General features: G+C 45.8%; 1 protein-coding gene across 1 annotated transcript in view; it reads right to left on the bottom strand.

The window, feature by feature from the left end:
* SLC16A2 (solute carrier family 16 member 2) overlaps positions 1-7286 on the bottom strand; it is a 116347-nt gene extending 109061 nt beyond the window's left edge. The window contains exon 1 of the mRNA XM_082681345.1: positions 6836-7286. Coding sequence (XP_082537471.1) covers positions 6836-7271 — 436 coding nt within the window. The 5' untranslated portion in view covers positions 7272-7286. The remainder of the gene's footprint in view (positions 1-6835) is intronic.
* Between the last annotated feature and the right edge of the window lie 11762 nt (positions 7287-19048).

The following is a 19048-nucleotide window of genomic DNA, read 5'->3' as shown; positions in this document are numbered from 1 at the left end:
TAGTTTAGTGACATTTCCTTTCCTTTTTTCCCTTTAGCTGCATGGAAGCAGGGAAGCAACTAACCTGGGAGTTTCACTTCCTCCCTCTCCATCCTCACTGAAAGCACTTTTGACTCTAGTTAGGACATGGGTGTCTGTCTCCTCCCCCCTTCGACTCCTCTACAATCAATTCTGCAGTATTTTTTGGCAAGAAGAGAGATGATAGGGGCTCAAAAAAGAATGAAGAGTTCTATTCTATCGAGAACTGTTGAAGCTACTGAAAACCCATCTGAAGTCTCTGGAAGTTCAGTTGGCTGAGGAATTGAGGGACAACAATAGTGAGGATTTGAAGAGGAAGGGTGCAACTGACCAGGACATTTGTTGAATACTATTGAGTAAGACCTGCTACAATGCTATCTCTTTGACTGGGGTCCTGGGGCTGTGAAAAAAGGAGGTGTGGAAATGATGAAAAGGTTTCACAGCAGCTATCTTACTGCAAAAATCCAGAGGTGATAGCTTCTACACTCTTGAGTGCTTCACAGGAAGTCACCCTTCCCCAAGAAAGTGGAGAATAAGAGAGGAGAAAGGGGAAAAGGGAAAAGATACTTCCACAGGATGTGTGGGAATGGGCCTGAGATCCAGTCTGGAGTGAGGCCTGTACAACATCCAAACCCCATTTGTTCCTCTAATTGAATGAGGGAAAGAAGAGAGAACAATGCTGGGAGCAAAGGGATGGCGTATGAGCAGAGGTATTACAAATGCACTGTGAAAATAGGAGGAGCCAAGAAAATGTGTGGTTGGGACAGCCAGTTTTAGCCCTTCCTCTACCAACCCCAGAAACAAGCAAACAAGAGAACAGAGAAAGACAAGACTTCCAGGGTGAAGAAGCATGTACTTCCTCAAGCCACCCAAGCAGGCCACATTCCCTACCCACAAAATAAGTGCCAAGTGATTTCACACTAGTAATCATTAGTACCTTGACTTCAAGGCAAATGATTAGACATCCCTAGGCTTAGTCCTCTGTCACCCTTAAACCAGGAGAGGGCTGGAGTATTCTAAACCCTCTTCCCAATAACCTTTGAATACCAAGAGGGATGCAGGATAAGGAGAGGATGGAAGCAGAAAGAAACTTACAATAAATGTTTCCAAGCCCCACTGTTGGGGAGTTGCAAAGAGTCCATGCCAAGAGGTACAATCCAGGCTGGCCATATTCCCTCCATCACTCTTACCTAACAAGTTTCCCAATCTGGGCCCTTTGCACTAGTCCGCCACAACCCCTACAGAAGCTTCTGTTACATTAAACCTAATTCTGTAAAGAGATGAGAAAAGATGTTTTTCAGATAGAATACTCATAATCCATGGCTTGAGGTGTAGAGTGTGTATGTGTGTGTGTGTGTGTGTGTGTGTGTGTGTGTGTGTGTGTGTGTGTGTGTGTTTTATGAATAAAGCTTTTTCTCTAAGGTTTACTCATTCAATTCCAGGTGAAATAATTCCTTTCAAAACAGGAAATCCCACTCCATCTTTCACACAATCTGAAAAGAATAAATGATTCTTTCAAAATGTAATAAAACAAAAAGATGTTGATGGGAAAGGCAGTATACCCTCCTGGGAAACTGGTCTGCTCAAAAGGTCCAGATGACATCCTTTATATATTTCTGTAAATGTTGATAGTCCATCTGTTTGTTTACTCTTCATGGCACTGCAGGAAATATTTCCAAAGCAAGTATAAATTCAGGGAAAAGGAGAGAGAGCTCTGTGCCTGCTACTTCAGTAGCCACACTCTCAGCTAAGCCCTGAGTGAAGCTGAAGTTGCCCAGAAATTGTGGATACTCAATATGGCCTTCTCTAGGATGGCAAGCAGCAGCCCTCTCATACCCACTACAAGGCAGCAGCCCTTAGCCAGCTATAAAGATGCCCTGTCTGAAGCCCCCTGAAGGAAAACACCGTATTGCACTTAGGAATCTTGGTTTACTCTTCTATCCTGAAGTAACAGAAAACCAAGATCATACTAATCATTTCTGAGAAATGAGAATGAGCTGTGGAAAATTAAGTTTCAGGAGAGGGGTCCAAACTGAGGCTTAAGGGAATGCTTGCAGTTTAATGCTTTTTAGAAGCAGGCTCAAATGCTGGGAAACAGCAGCATACAGAACTACTCTGCTAGCCTGCAGAAGGCCAAGTTGAGGGAATTCTCTTGGAGGCCCAATTCTATGCTAAGCAGGACATTCTGGGAGAAGCATTGTGGATCTGAAGTTGCCTTTACACACTGGGTTAAAAAAAAGTGGGTCTTTTCAACCACATCAGTACATATGAGTTAGCCCCATAGTCTTTTAATACACATGGAGAAATGATGTCTACATGGTTTTTCATTGCTTTCCCAATCTCCTCCCAACCCATCCACACCCTCATTCAGGCAGATTAACATGTTTCCATTTGTCTGAATGAGTCAAAATTTATGCCAAGTGAATAGTAAAGAATAAAATATCACATAATTTTAGAAGGATAGAACAGCAGAGCTAAGAAGTTTATCTAGTCAAACCCTTTCACTTTACAGATAGATAAACTGAGGTACAGAGAGGTAAAGTGCCTGCTCAAAGTCACAGAGTAAGTCAGGGGCACAAGTTTTCTAGCTCCTAGTCACTGCCTAGTTAGTATTACTGAGATCACCAGCCCATTGGGATCCATATTTAGACTTAGAATGAGTACTCGAGGCTACTGGACAGTGAGCTAGGGATCCAACTTCAATTGGCTACTCCAGCTCAAACAAGCATCCCCCTGGTTGGCTTCCAAGTACCCCAACCTCTCCTCCTCATCCCCTCCGGTATGAGTCAAGGTCTCAGTTTGGGACCCAGCTTGGTTGGAGAGGAGTCAGAGGAGTGACTTGAAAGATGCCTGGCCAATGGCCCTGTGACCCAAAGCGCCATAGCAGGCTCCGAGCCAACCTTCTCTGGACAGTAAGCAAAAGCCTTCAGCCAAAGGCAAGACATTGGCAGATTTGCTCAAAAGACGCCTGGCTCTCAAAGTCAGCAATTTAGTTGTCAGCCCAGTGAGACACTGAACTAAGCAATGAAAGCCCCTAAAATGGGGAAGAGAAAGATAGCTTAAACTGTCCCTGGCCCCATCTATCTTTGGGACTCTGCCCAAAGGCAGATTGTATCATTTATCCCATGCCTAGAAAATTATGTCTCCATCAGAGTGGCCCATGAGCCTGAACTATCTTGTGCCCAATAATGAACCTTCCTGACCATTATTACCCCTTTCCCCAGGTGGTGAGAGACACAGCTCCACCCTCCTCACCTGGGAGCCTACAAGGGTCATGCTTATAAACTGCCCAGGAAAAGATGCCTCCCATCATATATTATGGCTCAGTGCTAGACTGGCAGTCAAGGTGGAAAGTGCAGGGTACTGGGTTTACTCTGGAGCACGTTCAAAAAGACCTAAGCTTGGAGACAATGTTAAAAACTCTGACTTGTTCCGCCTTGTCTTCTGGACCCCCAACCCTAACCTTGCCCCAGCTCCAACTCTTTTAGGGTTCCAGTAATGACCTGAGGCCTGCAATCAATGCTACCTTGCTCTTTCTTTCCTCCAAAATGCTTCCCTCTCATGCCAGGAAGCCATGATATACTTTCCACCAAATTGTTGGGTTGCCCATGTCCTGTTTGCTGCTTGGCCTGGGTTGGGGGAATTCCCAAATTTCCCACAAGCTCTACAAAAGTATAGGCTCATTTCTCTCTTGATTTTTTCCATTTTTCCCTAAATCGGACCTTGGTCACTTGCCTCCATCTCAAGAACCTTTTGTCTGCCAGTCATCCCAGGCCTAAGGCCCAGGGAAAGTTGGTTTCCTTTTCAAAATGGGTGAAGAGAAAGGACAAGATACATTGCCACCATAGAATTGTATGCACCACAGATTTCACAAAGACTGAACATTGCATGCTCTAGAATGGCCTGCATTCCACTTCCCTTCTACTCGCCATGGCTTTTTCACATGACCAGAGACCCCTCTGATGTGGAGTTAGCCCCCAGACATCAAAACAACCTTTCTCTGGGGCACACTCACAATAGTCCCAGTCATCTGCAGAGCCTTATACCCATTAAGCCAATCAGCACAGCTTTAGGACTGTGGAGATATTAGGCCTAGCCAAAGAGAATTTGGGTTGTGGGGTGCCTCCAAATATTAAATTCATAGCTTTCTAGAGATGCAAGCCATGTCAGACGTTAATAGAAATGGACAATGCACCAACCTCCTTGACTGTGGGAGTGTATATTCTATGTTCCTCAGAATGGCTATTGGGCAAACACTGGCTGACAAACATCTTAGCAAGCTTCTACTGGCTTATTCTATCCCTTTGAGACACCAGTGCTGTGGCATAGGTAGCTGAGAAATTTTGAGTAAACTGCAGAAAGTGTGTGGAGACAGAGGCACATTTGGAATCTCAGGACCTGAATGGTTGCTTGGCAAAGCTGAGGGGCTCAAGAAAGGTAGTGGTGAGGATGAGATTTTCTAGGAAGTCAGGAGTGTAGTGGGGTGTTCTTGACTTTTTTAAAATAAAAACTGAGGTGTTTCCCAGAGTCTCCAGTATCAAAAATAACTTTCATGAATTCAAGACACATACAGTAAGGACCCAAGCCAAAGTAGTCTGTGACCCTGGGGACATACCAAATTCCTCTCTGTCCTTTCCTGACCTATACTCACCATAACTTAAACTGGTAACCCCAGCCCCTCAATGGATCTAGTCTGTGTCAGAACACACACCAGCCACACCTCTGCACAGCTCACTGCTACCCCCGCTTCCCAGCTGCACTGTGAGGTCTTGACCGGAAAGTCTCAGCCAGCCCTCCCCCTGAGTCCCCTATGATCACCTACTTTGAAGTTTGTTCCCCAGCAGTGAACCTCTTCCTGGTAAAATAGTGGTTTTTCCAAGTTTTATTACACACTCCTAAGGCCCCAGCTCTAGGCCTGCTCACATCACATGAAAGCCAGGGCCTAGCTTCAGCCCATCCCCCATTACCTCCCATGAAGTTTTACCCAGACTTTGCCACTGACCCCGAAGGCCAACAGCCTGCCTTTAACCACAAGGCAATGCTCAGCAGGTGCCCTCCAAGGTAACCTAGGCAACAGCCAGAGGCCCTACACTGGCTTCCTTCCCAAGAGCCCCTGAACTGCATCAAAGCAGGGAAAATGTAGTCCCGGGGTGAGTGTGACAGTGACCTTCCGCCCAAATGTTGTTCCACACAGTCAGGGACCCCCTCCACTCAAGCGTCAACGCAGCCTGGGCAGTCCTGAGATTGCCTTGGACAGCCATTGCCGCACACTTGAACTTTCAAGTGGGGCCCGCACACTAGAACGCCGATGGATCACAAGGTCAGAGGCACCAAGAGTCCCAAAACCTCTTAAAGGGCAGCCTAGCAAACTAAAAAAAGAAAAAAGAGAGTCCTTGGTTGAGAGCCTAGGAGAGGCCCTCTAAGGGCTCAGGGAATCCACAGGTGGATGCCCCCAGAATTCAAGGTTTCTATTCACTAAATGATCCCCAGCCTCCCTCAAAGAGCAGCAGAAGTACGTGTTTGGGGGTGGAGAGAGGAGGGAACCCTTCAGTCCCAGGGCAACACTTATTCTGAGCTGCGTTTTAAAAAGCCACGTATTCTAAGCTGCAAACTTGCGGCGGGTCTCCAGTGGAGCTGTCCTGAGGAACCACAAGAGGGAGTGAGCCTTGAGGAAGACGGCATCCCAAGCCCCTCGGCTCGCTCCCGAGACTCCTCATGAGAACGGCTGAGGGGCTTCGCCGGCGGCTTGCTGAGAAAGCGGGATGGCTACTTTGACTTCTCCAAGTCCACAGGCAGGCTCGGGCTCAACGGGAGGAGCGCACAAGCCTGTGGTCCTGTGGCCGCGGAAGAGCGAGAGCTATGCCCCCAGCCCTGCTTGTCTTAGGGAAGAAGACCAAGTCAGCACCACACGAAGGCAGGAGGGGTGGAGGCCGGCATTCCGGCTAAAGACTAACGAGGCACCCAGCGGATAGCGGAGAGGCGCGGGGCGCCAGGCAGGGCAAGGCTGAGATTGGGGGCGGTGCGAAGTGAGCCTCAGGGCCCAGTCTGCCAGCCGCCTCACGCCTCTCTGGCAGGAGACCGCGGAGACTGCCTCCCTGCCTGCTTTGGGGTTCAGCTCAGAGGGCACAGAGATCCGCTCGCTCCCTCAGAGTGGCAGAGGACGGCCGGGCCCGGTTGGGCCGTAACCACGGCGGGCAAATAGACGCGCGCACACCCCCGACTCGCACTCCTTCCCTCCCTTCCTCTCTCTCCTGCAGATACACACGCCTGCCATGTGTTAGAGTCTTCGCTCAGTCACCAGGATTCCTAAAGTGTTTTTGACAGAAAACACCTCCGCTCCCCGTACAGGAACAGGGGCTGCTGCGGAGATCTGCGGTACAGTGTTTCTCTCAAAGTCCTCCCAACCTCCAAACTCTCTCCTCTCCCCATGTCTTCGCACTCCCCCCCAAAAAAAAACAAAAAACAAAAAAACCACAACATTCTGCAAATATTTTCCCCCAGTACACACGCTCAGAGTACTTTAAATAAACCCGAAAGGTGCGTCTGGATATGTCCCAGAGCAAAAAATTCATTCCTTGCGTATGATCAACGAAGGTCCCAGGTCCCACCCCCGGGACTTCTTGCGCCTAGTCTCCACAGCCGAGGCTGCCCAGAGCCCGGCAACCGGCGCTCTAGCAGCGCCACGGGCAAGGGGCAAGGGGGAGGAGTCCAAGCGGCGCGCTAGAGGGGTGCCTCGGACCAGGAGGTATAGGATCGGCGGCAGCCGGAGCGGACACCCTTGCCTAGAATGCCAGGTGGGGCGCGCGGAGCCGCTCACCTGCTTGGAACTCCACTTGGCGATTTTTCTCTCTTTCCTCCTGCAGCAACATGGAGTAGAGAATCCCGAAGGAGTTCTGGATGCCAAAGATGGAGCCGTTGCACCAGGTGGCAGCGAAGACCACCATCCAGCCGAAGCCACCTTCGGGGGGCTGGAAGCCGCGCGCGGTGCCGCGGGTCTCCACGGTGGGCGTGGGCTCGGGTTCGCGCACCGGCTCAGGCTCAAACTCCAGCTCCGGCAGTGGTGCAGGGTCCGGTAAGGGCTGGGGCTCCGGCTGGGGCTCCGGCTGGGGCTCGGGTGGGGGTACTGGCACGGGCTCGGGCTCGGGCTCCGGCTCCGGCTCCGGCTCGGGGCTACCCACCCGCTCCTGCTGTTCCTGGTCTGCCTCCCGCCAGGGCCCCTTAGCTTCCTCGCTCGCCGGGCTTTGCAGCGCCATCGCGGCCGGGGGACTGTGGCTTCTCGGGCCGGAGGAGCCGCTGTGTGGCTGGTACTTGTTTCTGCTGCTGCTGCTCCAAGCGCTGCTACTGCTGCCTCCTCCTCCCGGCTCCGCGCCCCAGCTGGCCAGCCTGTCCCGAGACAGACAGTCCCTCGAGCGCTCTCCTCCTCCTCCCCATCCCCCCTCCTCCTCTCCCCATGTCATCTCTCTCCTCCCCCTCCTCCTCCTCTCCCTTCCCCCCAACCTCTTCCTCCCTCAACAGGCAGCCGCTACAGCCTCTCTCTTCTCCCCAGCCCTTCCTCCTCCTCATACTCGCCTACCTACTCAATCCGCAGCTGTCTCCCTCAACTCCCTTTCCAAACTACTGAATTCTTTTCTCCTTGTCCAGAAGACCAGTAGAGGGATAGTTAAAATGGAAAAACGAGAGCATAAACTATCCTGTTCCTCTGCCCTCTCCTCCCTGCAGGCTCCAAACGAGCATTGATCAACCCAGAACCCCCAGGGAAGACCCCGCCTGTCCTTTGCTCCCACTCTCTCCTTTCTCACAAGTAGCCTGGAAGTGGGGTGGCCCCAGGGACCCCAGGACGAGAGGTGGCCCTTGAGAGACCCCATCCCGCCCTCAGTAGTGCCTATGCCCCCCCTTGGGTTTGAGGGGGACTTGGAAGGGACACCCAAGCTCGGACAGAGGGTGGGCACAGTCTTCTCGAGCCCGGGGGCTCAGCCCCCCACAGTCCTGCGCAACAGCCCCCCCATCCCCGTCTCTCCCCCTCCACCCCCGCCCTTCCCAGCAAATCCCTGGCGGGGCACGGATGGGAGGAGACGGCCCGGCAGCGAGGCCCGCCTCTCCGGGCAGTCAATCAGGGCTTTGTTTGCGCCAACCTGGAGCCCAGAGGAGCCGTAGAGGGCCGGGTCTGGGCCGGGGGCCGGGCCAGGTAGGGAGGGAGGTGCAGTGGCACCGGAGGGAGCCGGGCCCGGGCGGGGCGGGAGCTAGAGCTCAGCTCAGGCTCCTCCCGGCTCTCTGTCCCGCATTGGGGAACTGGGAGTCAGGGCCATGTCGAGCCGCCAGTTCGGGCAAGGGCCGCTCAGCCCGCAACATCCCAGCTGGGTTGGTCCCCCGGGCCTCCGCCGCGGCTTTTCGGGCGCTCGGGAACTCGGCCGAGGCGCTAGCGGAGGGATGTCTTCCCAGCACCCACCGCGCCCTTCCGCCCACCTCGGGCATAGAGACACAAGAATCCCGGTGAATGTCCCAGACTAAGGCCCTAACCCCGCGAGGGTAAGGGAGAGTTTGCTCCCTACGGAGTGCGCGGCTCTCGGGAGACGGGAGGGGTGATCTGCCCTGCGGGCGGCTGGGCTCCCTGACGCAGTGCACGGCTGTTTCCAGCCTCAGCCCTCGGGGCCGGCCCCAGCGATCCCGGGAAGCTCTGCCTCCCCTAAGGGCCCGCGCGTCTAATGCACTAATCATGAGTTCGTGGTGTGGTTACCAAGCTACTTCGCTCCCCACCAGCGGGCGGGCAAGCGCCAAGCCCTTTCTACCCAGCATCTCATTAACCTTCTTGCTGGGTGAAAAGACTGCATGGCAGGTGAAAATGCAGCTCAGGGCTGTGACATGCCCAGGAACACAGTCATTAAGCACCTGAACGCGGGCTGAGCTGAGCGGGAGGGTAGAGGTGTCCCAAGTAGCTTGCCATGCCGTGAAAGGAATCGGCCATAATTCACAAATCACGGGGGCCATGCCAGTCAGCAAAGCAGGCATTGCTAGAGGAATAGAGCATTCCCTTATTGCCCGGAGGTGAGTATTTTTATCACCTGCTTTTTCCAAGCAGGAAGGCAGAGGCTCAACGAAATCAAGGCGTTTATTAGCCGAAGGTCCTGGGAAAAGTCAAGTACAAGGTGGAATTCAAGGCAAAGCCTCGTGCTCCCTGAGCTTCACCACAGGCGGCTGGGGCTTGGTGCTCCCCGGAAGAGGGACAGAGGAAGGAAAGGCAGGATGTGGCTGAGTTATCACAGTAGGCTTCCGGAGCACATAGTGGCCTAGATGGGCCTTGAATCTTGAGAAGGATTTTAACAGGCTGGGGGTGGAGGTTGGGTGTCCCTACCTAAGAAGGACAAAACAAAGAGGCATGGAAGGACTCTACTCATAGAAAGAGGTAAGTGAAAGTTAATCAGGCCAAAAAGTTAATATGTATGCTGCCTCTCCCAGGAAACGTTTGCATTTTAATAAAAATCCACAATGCTTCAGTCATGAGGAGTGACAAATCATGGACAGTATGGGCACTGGGGCTTAAGATTTGCTTTTTAGTCAGCGGTTTCACAGGACCAACTGTTGCCCTAGGGGAGCACTAGCCTTGGCTTCCATTTTCAGGGAACCTGATTAAGGCCCTGAAAAGGGCTATTTCCAACCCCAGAACCAAGAATAGACCCTGAAGTCTTGAAGCCCATCTCGGACTCCTACTGTCTAAATTCTGTTCTAGTTTGAATGTCTTTTTTAGAGCACTGGAGTGGGGGGTGTGATGACACTCACTGAGAAACTCTTGTGAGCCTAGTTGTTTAAGTTGTTTAAGTTGTTTAAGTCTAAAGCCATCAAGAGGCAGAACAGGAATCTTAGCTCATTTGTGTGAGCTTCAAATTATATGCTCCATCCAGGAAACAAGACTGCATAATTACCATCCCGCCATTCCAGAAACACATGCAGTACCTACCATTTTTTCCCTTTTTAAAAGGCATTTTATAATGGCTAGAGCACTGGCATCAAGAGACCTGGATTCTAATCATGGTTCTACCATTGCATACCTGGGTGATCCTAAGAAAGTTGTTTACCCTTTCTGAGGTTCAGTTTCTTTATCTGCAAGATGGAGTTAATACCCACTTCACAGTTATTAAATAGCATACTGAGAAGTATAGGCTTTATTTTGGAAATACAAGAGAGCCACTGAAGATTTTTGAGTAGCTAACTAATATTTTTAGTTCTGCATTTTAGAAGAAAAACAAAACAAAACTGTGGTGCATTTTAGAAGAAAAACAAAACAAAACTGTGGTGACAGTATACTGTGGCTTGGAAAGATAAGAGGTAAGGAAACCAAACAATGAACCGGGTAAAAGAAAATTTCATGATCTGGAATAGGGCACTGACTGGGGATGAAGAAAAAGGGTTGGCTCTGTGAACCATTGTTACGATAGAGCTGACAAAAACAGATTTGGGTAGTGAGAGAAAAAGAAGAAGCAAAGATGATGCTGACATCTCTTGCTCAAGTGAAGGAAAGGATGGTCGTAGTGTTAGTGAGGATTGGGAATTAGGAGCCAAATCAGGTCTGAAGGTGCCTGTGGCTGTCTCTTCTTCCAAACAATCCTGTCAATTACAACTTTAAAATACAGTTTTAATCATGACACTTCTCTGCTTTAAAAACTTTCAGTGATTCTCCATTTGACTGTTAAGTTTAAATTCCGCAACCAGGCATAAAAGGTCCTTTATGGTTTGGGACCAGCCTCATTTACTAAGAACCTTTATGTGCCAGGCTCTGTACTAAATACCAAGGACACAAAAAGACCTGGTACCTGTCTCTGAGGTACTCATATTCAACCTGTCTAGTTCCATTCTTTGACATTTTCTCCTTTCCCCTTTCTCCCATTCATGCCAGGCTCCAAACATACTGGATTATCCACCATTCCATGATGTATGGACACCTGCTGTTCTCTCATCCCTCACCACCCATTCTCCTCACTGTCTTCCAGTTGAGATTCTAATGCCTTTCCTGAATCTCCAGAGTGGGTTCAACAAAGCATATAGGAGGGTTAGTCTTGAACTGGGGAGATATGCCTCTTGCCTTTGTCATACCATTCAGTCATTCATTTTACAAATAGTTATTGAGCAACTACTGTGTGCCAGTCACCATGTCAAGCACTGGGAACATACAATTGTCCTTGTCCTCATGGAGTTTACATTCTAGTGGAAAATATTAATAATTATAACTACCATTTGTTGAATTTGACTCCACTAGACTGGGTGAAGACATTTTGAGATTGAGGAAAAGGGAAGAGAAGGATGTAAAGGATGAGACAACATTGAGAGTGAGGTGATAGAAGTAGGGCTAGGGTCTTGAGATGAATGAAGTTTTCTCTACAAATTTCTAGATCAGACTTGGTTGACAAACATCATCAGTAGTAACAAATCATTAGAGAGCACCTAGTATGTGTAGACTCATTCAGTTTGGCTCATGCTCACAAGTAAGTGATGTGTGGCCCCTGTAAACTCTTTAAATTATTGTACTTATCTGACTGTGGATCTTAGAAAACCCCAGTGAGGTCCTGGTTTACACTGCAAGTGAAAGAATGTGCTTTATTTCTGTCCCAAACAGAATAAGCGCACAATGGAACCATTCTAATTGCTTATGTTCTTGATTAATCATACAAGTGGTGAAGCAGAGCAGTGGTTCCTTAACCTGGTTACACATTAGAATCACCTAGAGAATTTTGTACAAGTTCTGCCTCCTGGGTCCCACTCCACACTTGCTGAATCAAAATATCTGGGGGTGGGAGCCAGGAATACATAGTTTTAACAAGGCTCCCAGTAATATTGATGCACTGCCAGGTTCTGAAACCACTAGACCAAAATAATAATAACCAAAAATTTGGATCTCAAAGACTCGTACAATTTCTCTAAAATTTCTCCCCAAACTTTGGGAACCAACATAAGGATGTTAACTTTTAATGTTGCCATGTAAGGGCATGTATCATCACTATCATATCATTAATGAAATGATGTTTTAACACTGAAATATAGAAAATGTAGAAAGGACATAGTCTTTTACTGAGGAAAGTCTTTCTCAAGAAAGGTCAGTTGGCAACAATTTTTCTCAACATTTCTCTGATGAAAATGTCACAGACTGCCATGGGTCTGCAGGTTAGTGCTTGGGACTCACTGGTCCAGATGACCTCTGAAAGCCTTTTATCCCTGATGTTCTCTATTTAGGTCAAATGTACTTCCTTGCTTTGGGCCTCTCCTATTTTTCGATAGAAGTCTCAAGCTAGAGTGGAACTTAATAGGTCATTCTCATCATCCCCCTGTCCTGCGCCTAAATCATCCTAACTACTTGAGAATGGATGACATATTGAGAACTTTCTCAAGAAGGTGGGTACATAATCTTTCCCTCATTTGCTCACTTTTCTTTATTAATGTCTATGAGGGTAACTAAGGAGTTCTGATGACACAGCAACACCTTAGATTGATTGTGAGAGCCAAGTGGGATTGATTGTGAAAAGGAGCCAGGATGCTTGTAGTGGCAAAAGAAATAGTGATGGCAAAAGAAGTCCAAAGGCAAAGAAGACTGAGGTTTTATTGTCCATAATCAGGAAAGAGTACTGATTTGGGGAAAGGAATTTGAATGTTGACACCTCCTGGTAGCCAAAGTGGAGGCATGGAAGGGAAAAGATATTGGATGTAGCCTGATTTCAATTTGAGCCAGGTGCATTAAAAACAAATCAATTGGCCATATGCATGGAGCCTGCTTCCTGACTGCCAAGGAAGCAATTCTGCTCAATCATTGGTCTATTATTAGAGCAGGCATAGAGGAGAAAAGATGACAGAAGCAACAGGAGCTTTATAGAACAAAATGAGATAGGACTTAACCCTCTGAGGGCTAGTACAGAACAGCAAAGCTTGAAGTGAGAGAAAGGGTGAAATGGATTGGTTTCCTGATCATATCCAATGGAGAAATAGAATGGGCTTTTTAAAGCCTTTTATTAATTAATTAATTTTTTCATTTATTCAAGAGATATTTATTGAGAGGCTACCATGTGCTAAACATTGTGCTAAACCTTGGCTAAAAGTTTCCTATCCTGAGAAGTGACACCTTTGTAGGGCTGGAACAGAGGTGTCTCAGGTATATGTTACAATGCAGTGTAAGGATGAACTTTGCCCTTTATATCTTGGTTTCTTGTCCTACACTGTGACCTCCTTGAGCATAGGGTCAGCATTATTTATTTTTATATCCTTAGCATTTAACACTGCCTGATACAAAGAAGGTACTATAAATAAATAAATAAATTTAACCACTTAGTGTAACAAAGCCCATAAACAATAGAGAAGAGGCTCATCTTTCAGATTTGTTGTGAGGATGGGAAATAAAATATGGAAAGCACCTGGCATAGCACCTGGCATGTAGTAGGTACTCAATAAATATTAACATGTAGTAAATGCTCAATAAATGTTAACAAGATGGTTTGCAGATTGCTTTCACTGGAAAAAGAAAACAACCTAGTATGTTCTTTGGCATTGGTTCAATTCCAAAATCTAGAGCACAGATGTCAGAGCTGGAAGGGACCTTCCACAAAATCCAATCTCATTACACAGATGGGAACACTGAAGCCTAAAGAGGGAATAGGACTTACTTAAGGTGATATATAAATTATCTAAGCTTTTCCTTCGAATTACCTCAAATACTTGTGAACAGCAATATGACATACATACATATAAGATAGGGATATCATTTTACAATCAACACAGGGAAAGGTTAAATCATTTACTCAAGGACCTATGATTCACACTGTGGCAGTCTGGCTCCAGGGTCTGTGATTTTTAACCACTAACACTTCTCTATCACAGCACTTATGAAATTATATTAAAATTACCCATTTAACATGTCTCCTCACTAGAACCTAAGCTCCTTGGGGATAAGAACAGTGTCTGACTTCCACTGTGTATAGGTATTCATTCACAAATATTTATTGAGCAACTATTATACAATCAGGAATTGCTAGCCTTAAGAGCAGGCCATATCTTTGAAGCCAGATTATCTAGCTCTGTGGGGCTGCTGGTTTTTATTTCCTTCCCTTTTCTAGTGTCTTGTTGAACATTTCAGCTTAGTCTCATCTGTTCTGTGGGGCATAAAGTTCTGGGCCAGGCTTGGGTCAGACTGTTAAAGGAGAATAATCAGAAACTTCAGGGGGAAAGTGAAGTGCCAGAGATATGATGAGATCTGGGAGTTCCTCTTCACATCAAGAGGCTTCTTCCATATGTTGATACATGCAGAAAGATAACTCCCCTAGCACGAGGTCAGTGGTAGAGACACTAACTGCTGAAGAGAGTATAGGTGAGCCAAGTGAGGGAGACCTGGGGATGGGATGGGTTGGGGTTCAGGTTAGCAGCGGGAAGGCTGGGAGTAGACATAGTGTGTCTGCATCCTCAGACATTTCCTGGTCCACCTCTTTGGGGTGACTTCTCAGACTCCAAGATAGCCACAGACCTAAGGCCTTTAGGAACCCCAAGGCCCTTACACAGGAAATTTCTAGAGAGCAAGAGACAGAAGGATGAAACAGTGGTGAGTCTTAAGGCCAGAAGCAGGTATCAGCAGCTGAGTTAGAGGAGAGTGACTGGTATGCTCTGGTCCAGGGGCCAAGTTTCAAGTCTAACTTGCTGACCCTGCAGATAAAGAAAGCCAGTTAAAGAGGAGGGAAAAAATCATTCAGATGGAGCAAGGGCAAGAGTGCAAGGGGCCGGGGCAAGGGAGTTGGCTGGAAGGGAAGGACAAACAAGAAGCAGTTTATTTTTCTCCTTCAGTACATATATACACAGTTTCTTCTGTGCCTGATTAAACTCAGTTTTCTGAGGGCCTCTTCTTGGGTGGAAGAGGGGTCAAAGAAGGAGGAGTATATTTTGTTGAAACTTTCTGAGACCTGGAGGTACTGATCCACTTGCCCAAGGTCATGCTGTAAGTGGGACCAGAACCCTTCTCTCTTAACTCCTAATCACAGAACATTTTTCCATGCCACACTACCTCTTATCATGTCATTCAACTCCTTAAAAATCTGAGATGATTCCTCACTGCCTAAAAGGTAAAGTCCAGACTCCTGAGCTGCCACATGAGGCCCCTTCTTATCTGGGCTCTGTTCAACTCTCTGATTGGTTCCTGGGCCACTTCCCACAATGACATTTAAGCCCAAGCAGCACAGAGCTCTTTCCTTTCCCCCAAATGCCCTAGTTTCCTTTTTCTCAACTCACCCCCACCAAATTGAAATAATTTTACCATGAACACCTGTATACTCACCACTGGATTCTACAATTAACAATTTACTATATTTGCTTTATCACATATCTGTCCATCTATTCAGCTCTGTTGATCTATCAATCCATGTTATTTTTAATGCATTTCAAAGTAAATTGAAGACATTAGTATACATCTTTCCCTCAATATTTCTGCATGTATATTATTAATTAGAGTTCAATTTTCTTGCAGTTTTTTCCTTTTGAGGTAAAACTTACATATAGTGAAATACATAAATTTTAAGGAAACATTTGCTGAGTTTTGACAAATGTTAACCCAAACCCCTATCAAAATATAGAACATTACCATCACCCCACAGATTTCCCTCATGCCCCTTCCCAGTCAGACCCACCCCTACCTCATACTTGAGAGAACCACCATGGATTAGTTGTGTCTTTTCTAGAGATTCATATAAAAGGAATAATACAGTTTGCAGCCTTTTGAGCATGGCATCTTTCACAGCATAATGCTTTTGAGATTCAGCTGTGTTGTGCTGGGTAGTATTCCACGGTATTTGTATTGTATTTATATTGTATTCACCAGTTAATGGGCATCTGGGTTGTTTCTAGCTTGGGGCTGTTATGAATAAGGCTGCTATGAATATTTGTATACAAGTTTTTTCATGGACATATTTTAAGTTCTTTTGGGTACATACCTAGAAGTGGAAATGTCAGGTCATAGGGTAAGGTGTATGTTCAACTATATAAGATACAGCCAGAACTGTGTCAGAATAAGTTGTTCCATTTTACACTGCTGCCAGCAGTATATAAGAGTTCCACATCCTCACCAATATTTGGTATTTTCATTTAAAATTTTTTACTTTAGTCATTCTAGTGGATGTGTAGTGGTTTTAACTTGCAGTTCCCCGATGACTAATGACATTGAGTATATATTTTTTCATGTTCTTATAGGCCTTCTTTTGTGAAGTGTCTTTCAAATATTTTGTGCATTTTTTAATGCCATGTTTATTTATTTATTTATTTATTTATTTATTATCATTATTTTTTTTTTTATTTGCCGCACCGCATGGCTTGCAGAATCGTAGTTCCCCGACCAGGGATTGAACCTGGGCCACTGCAGTGAAAGCGCCAAGTCCTAACCCCTGGACTGCCAGGGAATTCCCTGTGCATTTTTAAATTAGGTTGTTCATTTTTTATTATTATTGAGTTGTAGGAGCTCTTTACATATCCTGAATACCAGTCCTTTGTCAGATATACGTTTTGCAAATTTTTAATTTGCAAAATTAATTAAAATTTTAATTTCAATACAGTCTAATTTAGCCACTTTTTTTCTTGTTTGGGTATTGCTTTCTGTGACTTAAATATGTGCCTACCTGCAAGTCATATTCTCCTATGTTTTCCTCTAAAAATTTTATGATTTCAGATATTACATTTAGACTTATAATCCATATCAAAGTAATTTTTGTGTGTGATGTAAAGTAAGAGTTGAGGTTTGTACTTTTCATATGGATATACTATTATTCTTATGCCATTTGAAAAGACTTCCATTTCCTCCATTGGATAGCTTTGGTTTCTTCTCTTTTTATTGTTAGCTCTTCTATCTAGAAAAGTGAATGTGTGCATATCATTGGATTTTCACAAATGGGACACTCCCATTAAACCAGCCCCCATATCCCAGCAATCTTGTCATTACCAGCATCCCAGATGCCCCCTTTGTGCCTACTTAGAGTTAAAACCTGTCCTTCTGCTGCGGTGGTAACCACTATCCTGATGTCTAATAGCATAGATTACTTTTGCCTATTTTTTATACTTTATATAAATGGAATTGTGTGCTCTTTTGTGTCTGGCTTCTTTCCCTTAATTTTATGCTTCTGAGAGTCATCCATTTTGTGTACAGCAATAGTTCATTCATTTTCATTGCTGCATATTATTTTATTGAATGAATACACTACATGGACATGGACATTTGGGTTGTTTCCAGTGTTTGACTATAATGAATGGTGTTGCACATATGTATGCAATTCCATTAGATGTATACTTAGGAAGTGGAACTACTAGCTCATAAGGCATGCATGTCTTTACATTTTAGTAGATGCTGCCAAACAGTTTCTGAAGTGATTATTTCTATATATATTCTCACTAGTAGTTGCTCCACATCCTTGACAACACTTGGTATTGTTAATCTTTGTCATTTTATTTATTCTGGTGTAAATGACATTGTGGTTTTTATTTTATTTCCCTGATTAAATGAGTACCTTTTAATACATGTATCAAACATTTATTTGTCCTCTTGGAATTGTCATCTTTTTACTTGTGACCATTCTGGTGGGTGATTTACTTCCCTTTATACTTACTAAGAATATATTCTACCTTTAAGATCCAGCTCAAATGTCACCTTTTTGATGAAGCTTTCCCCATATTATAGGCCTTATAAATGTTCCCTCAGAATTCTCATAGCATTTTGCACTCAATTATAATATTTCACTTTTATTGTGTATCTATTTTCACCCTTTACTGGGTTAAACTGGGGCAACTCCAGATTTGCATCATGGGCCTATCTTTTTGTAATTACCTCCGTTACTAAGCTAGGAGCTCTTCAAGGACAGAAACTCCACCTTGTTTAATTCTGTACACCCTCTTTCATTCACTGTCCCCACACTTACAGAGTGACAAGCACATAGTAGGTACTCAATAAACATTTGTTGAATTAAATGCATGTTATGGAATATATGACACATTACTTTGGATCTACACACGGCCTCAACAAATGGCTGATATTGTTGAGTTAATGCTAAAATAGATTTTATATGGAAAGCATTAAATCTAGTGATTGAAAGCTCTTCCATAGCCCTGAGACTCAGAACTAAACCTTGGATTCAGTTTCCTAGGCCAGAGGGACAGGGGCTATTTTTCTTAGGTCCCTGCCATGCTCCTAGAATGTCAGTTCCTTGGGAGCAGCGACTTTTATCTCCAGTATCTAGAAGAATGCCTAGACATAGTAGATGTTTAATAATTGGTTGTCACGTGAATAATAAAGTCAACAAAGTGGCCTGAGCCTCCACCCTCTATCCCATCCTGCCCTGATGTTTAAAATACTGTATTAGTGGCAGCTTCCTTCAAGTTATGCTCTTTCAAAATACCAATCCCCAAAGAGAAATGACTCATTCAACCTTTCACTTGTACATTGTGATTGACTGTTCACAAAGCAACTTGATGTTCAGTATCCCTTTTGATCTGTACAGTAATTTTCTGAGAGGTAAGCGGGTCAGGGATTATCATGCCTGTTTTGCAAAGAGGAAACTGAGGTAAAACAGAGAGGTGAAATTATTTTGTTCCAAGTAACACAACTAGTAAGTGAAAAAGCCAAGACTTGAACCCATGTTTTCTTATCTCCATCCAGAAATTTTCCCACCACAAATGAATTTATTGGATTGGTGAAAACTGGGGTACTTGAGATCCCTGGGGATGTGAATGAAGTGAGAAGGAGCCAGGGAGAAAACTACAAACAGAGACAAGGATCCTGAAGGGAGAAGTGGGCAGAGACAGTTGAAGATGAGTCTGGTGCTATGGCTGGTCTGTCCTCTCCATATGCATTGCCTCAGGAGCCCCAGTTTTAGCAGGGCGGCTAAGCCTGATACCTATATCAGTAGAGCTCCCTCAAGGTGAACACTTTCCTGGTTGTGAGGAATCCAATCCAGCGGGCAGTTATGAAAGAAACAGTATTTTGGGCCCTCTTCCTATTAGAAGATTTCATTTTAAGGGTTTGGAGCTTTTGGGGGTA

Source organism: Grampus griseus (assembly GCF_964374135.1).
Source record: "Grampus griseus genome assembly, chromosome: X".
NCBI lineage: Eukaryota > Metazoa > Chordata > Mammalia > Artiodactyla > Delphinidae > Grampus > Grampus griseus.
Note: the sequence above shows the minus strand (reverse complement) of the source record. Positions and strands in the feature narration are given on the sequence as shown.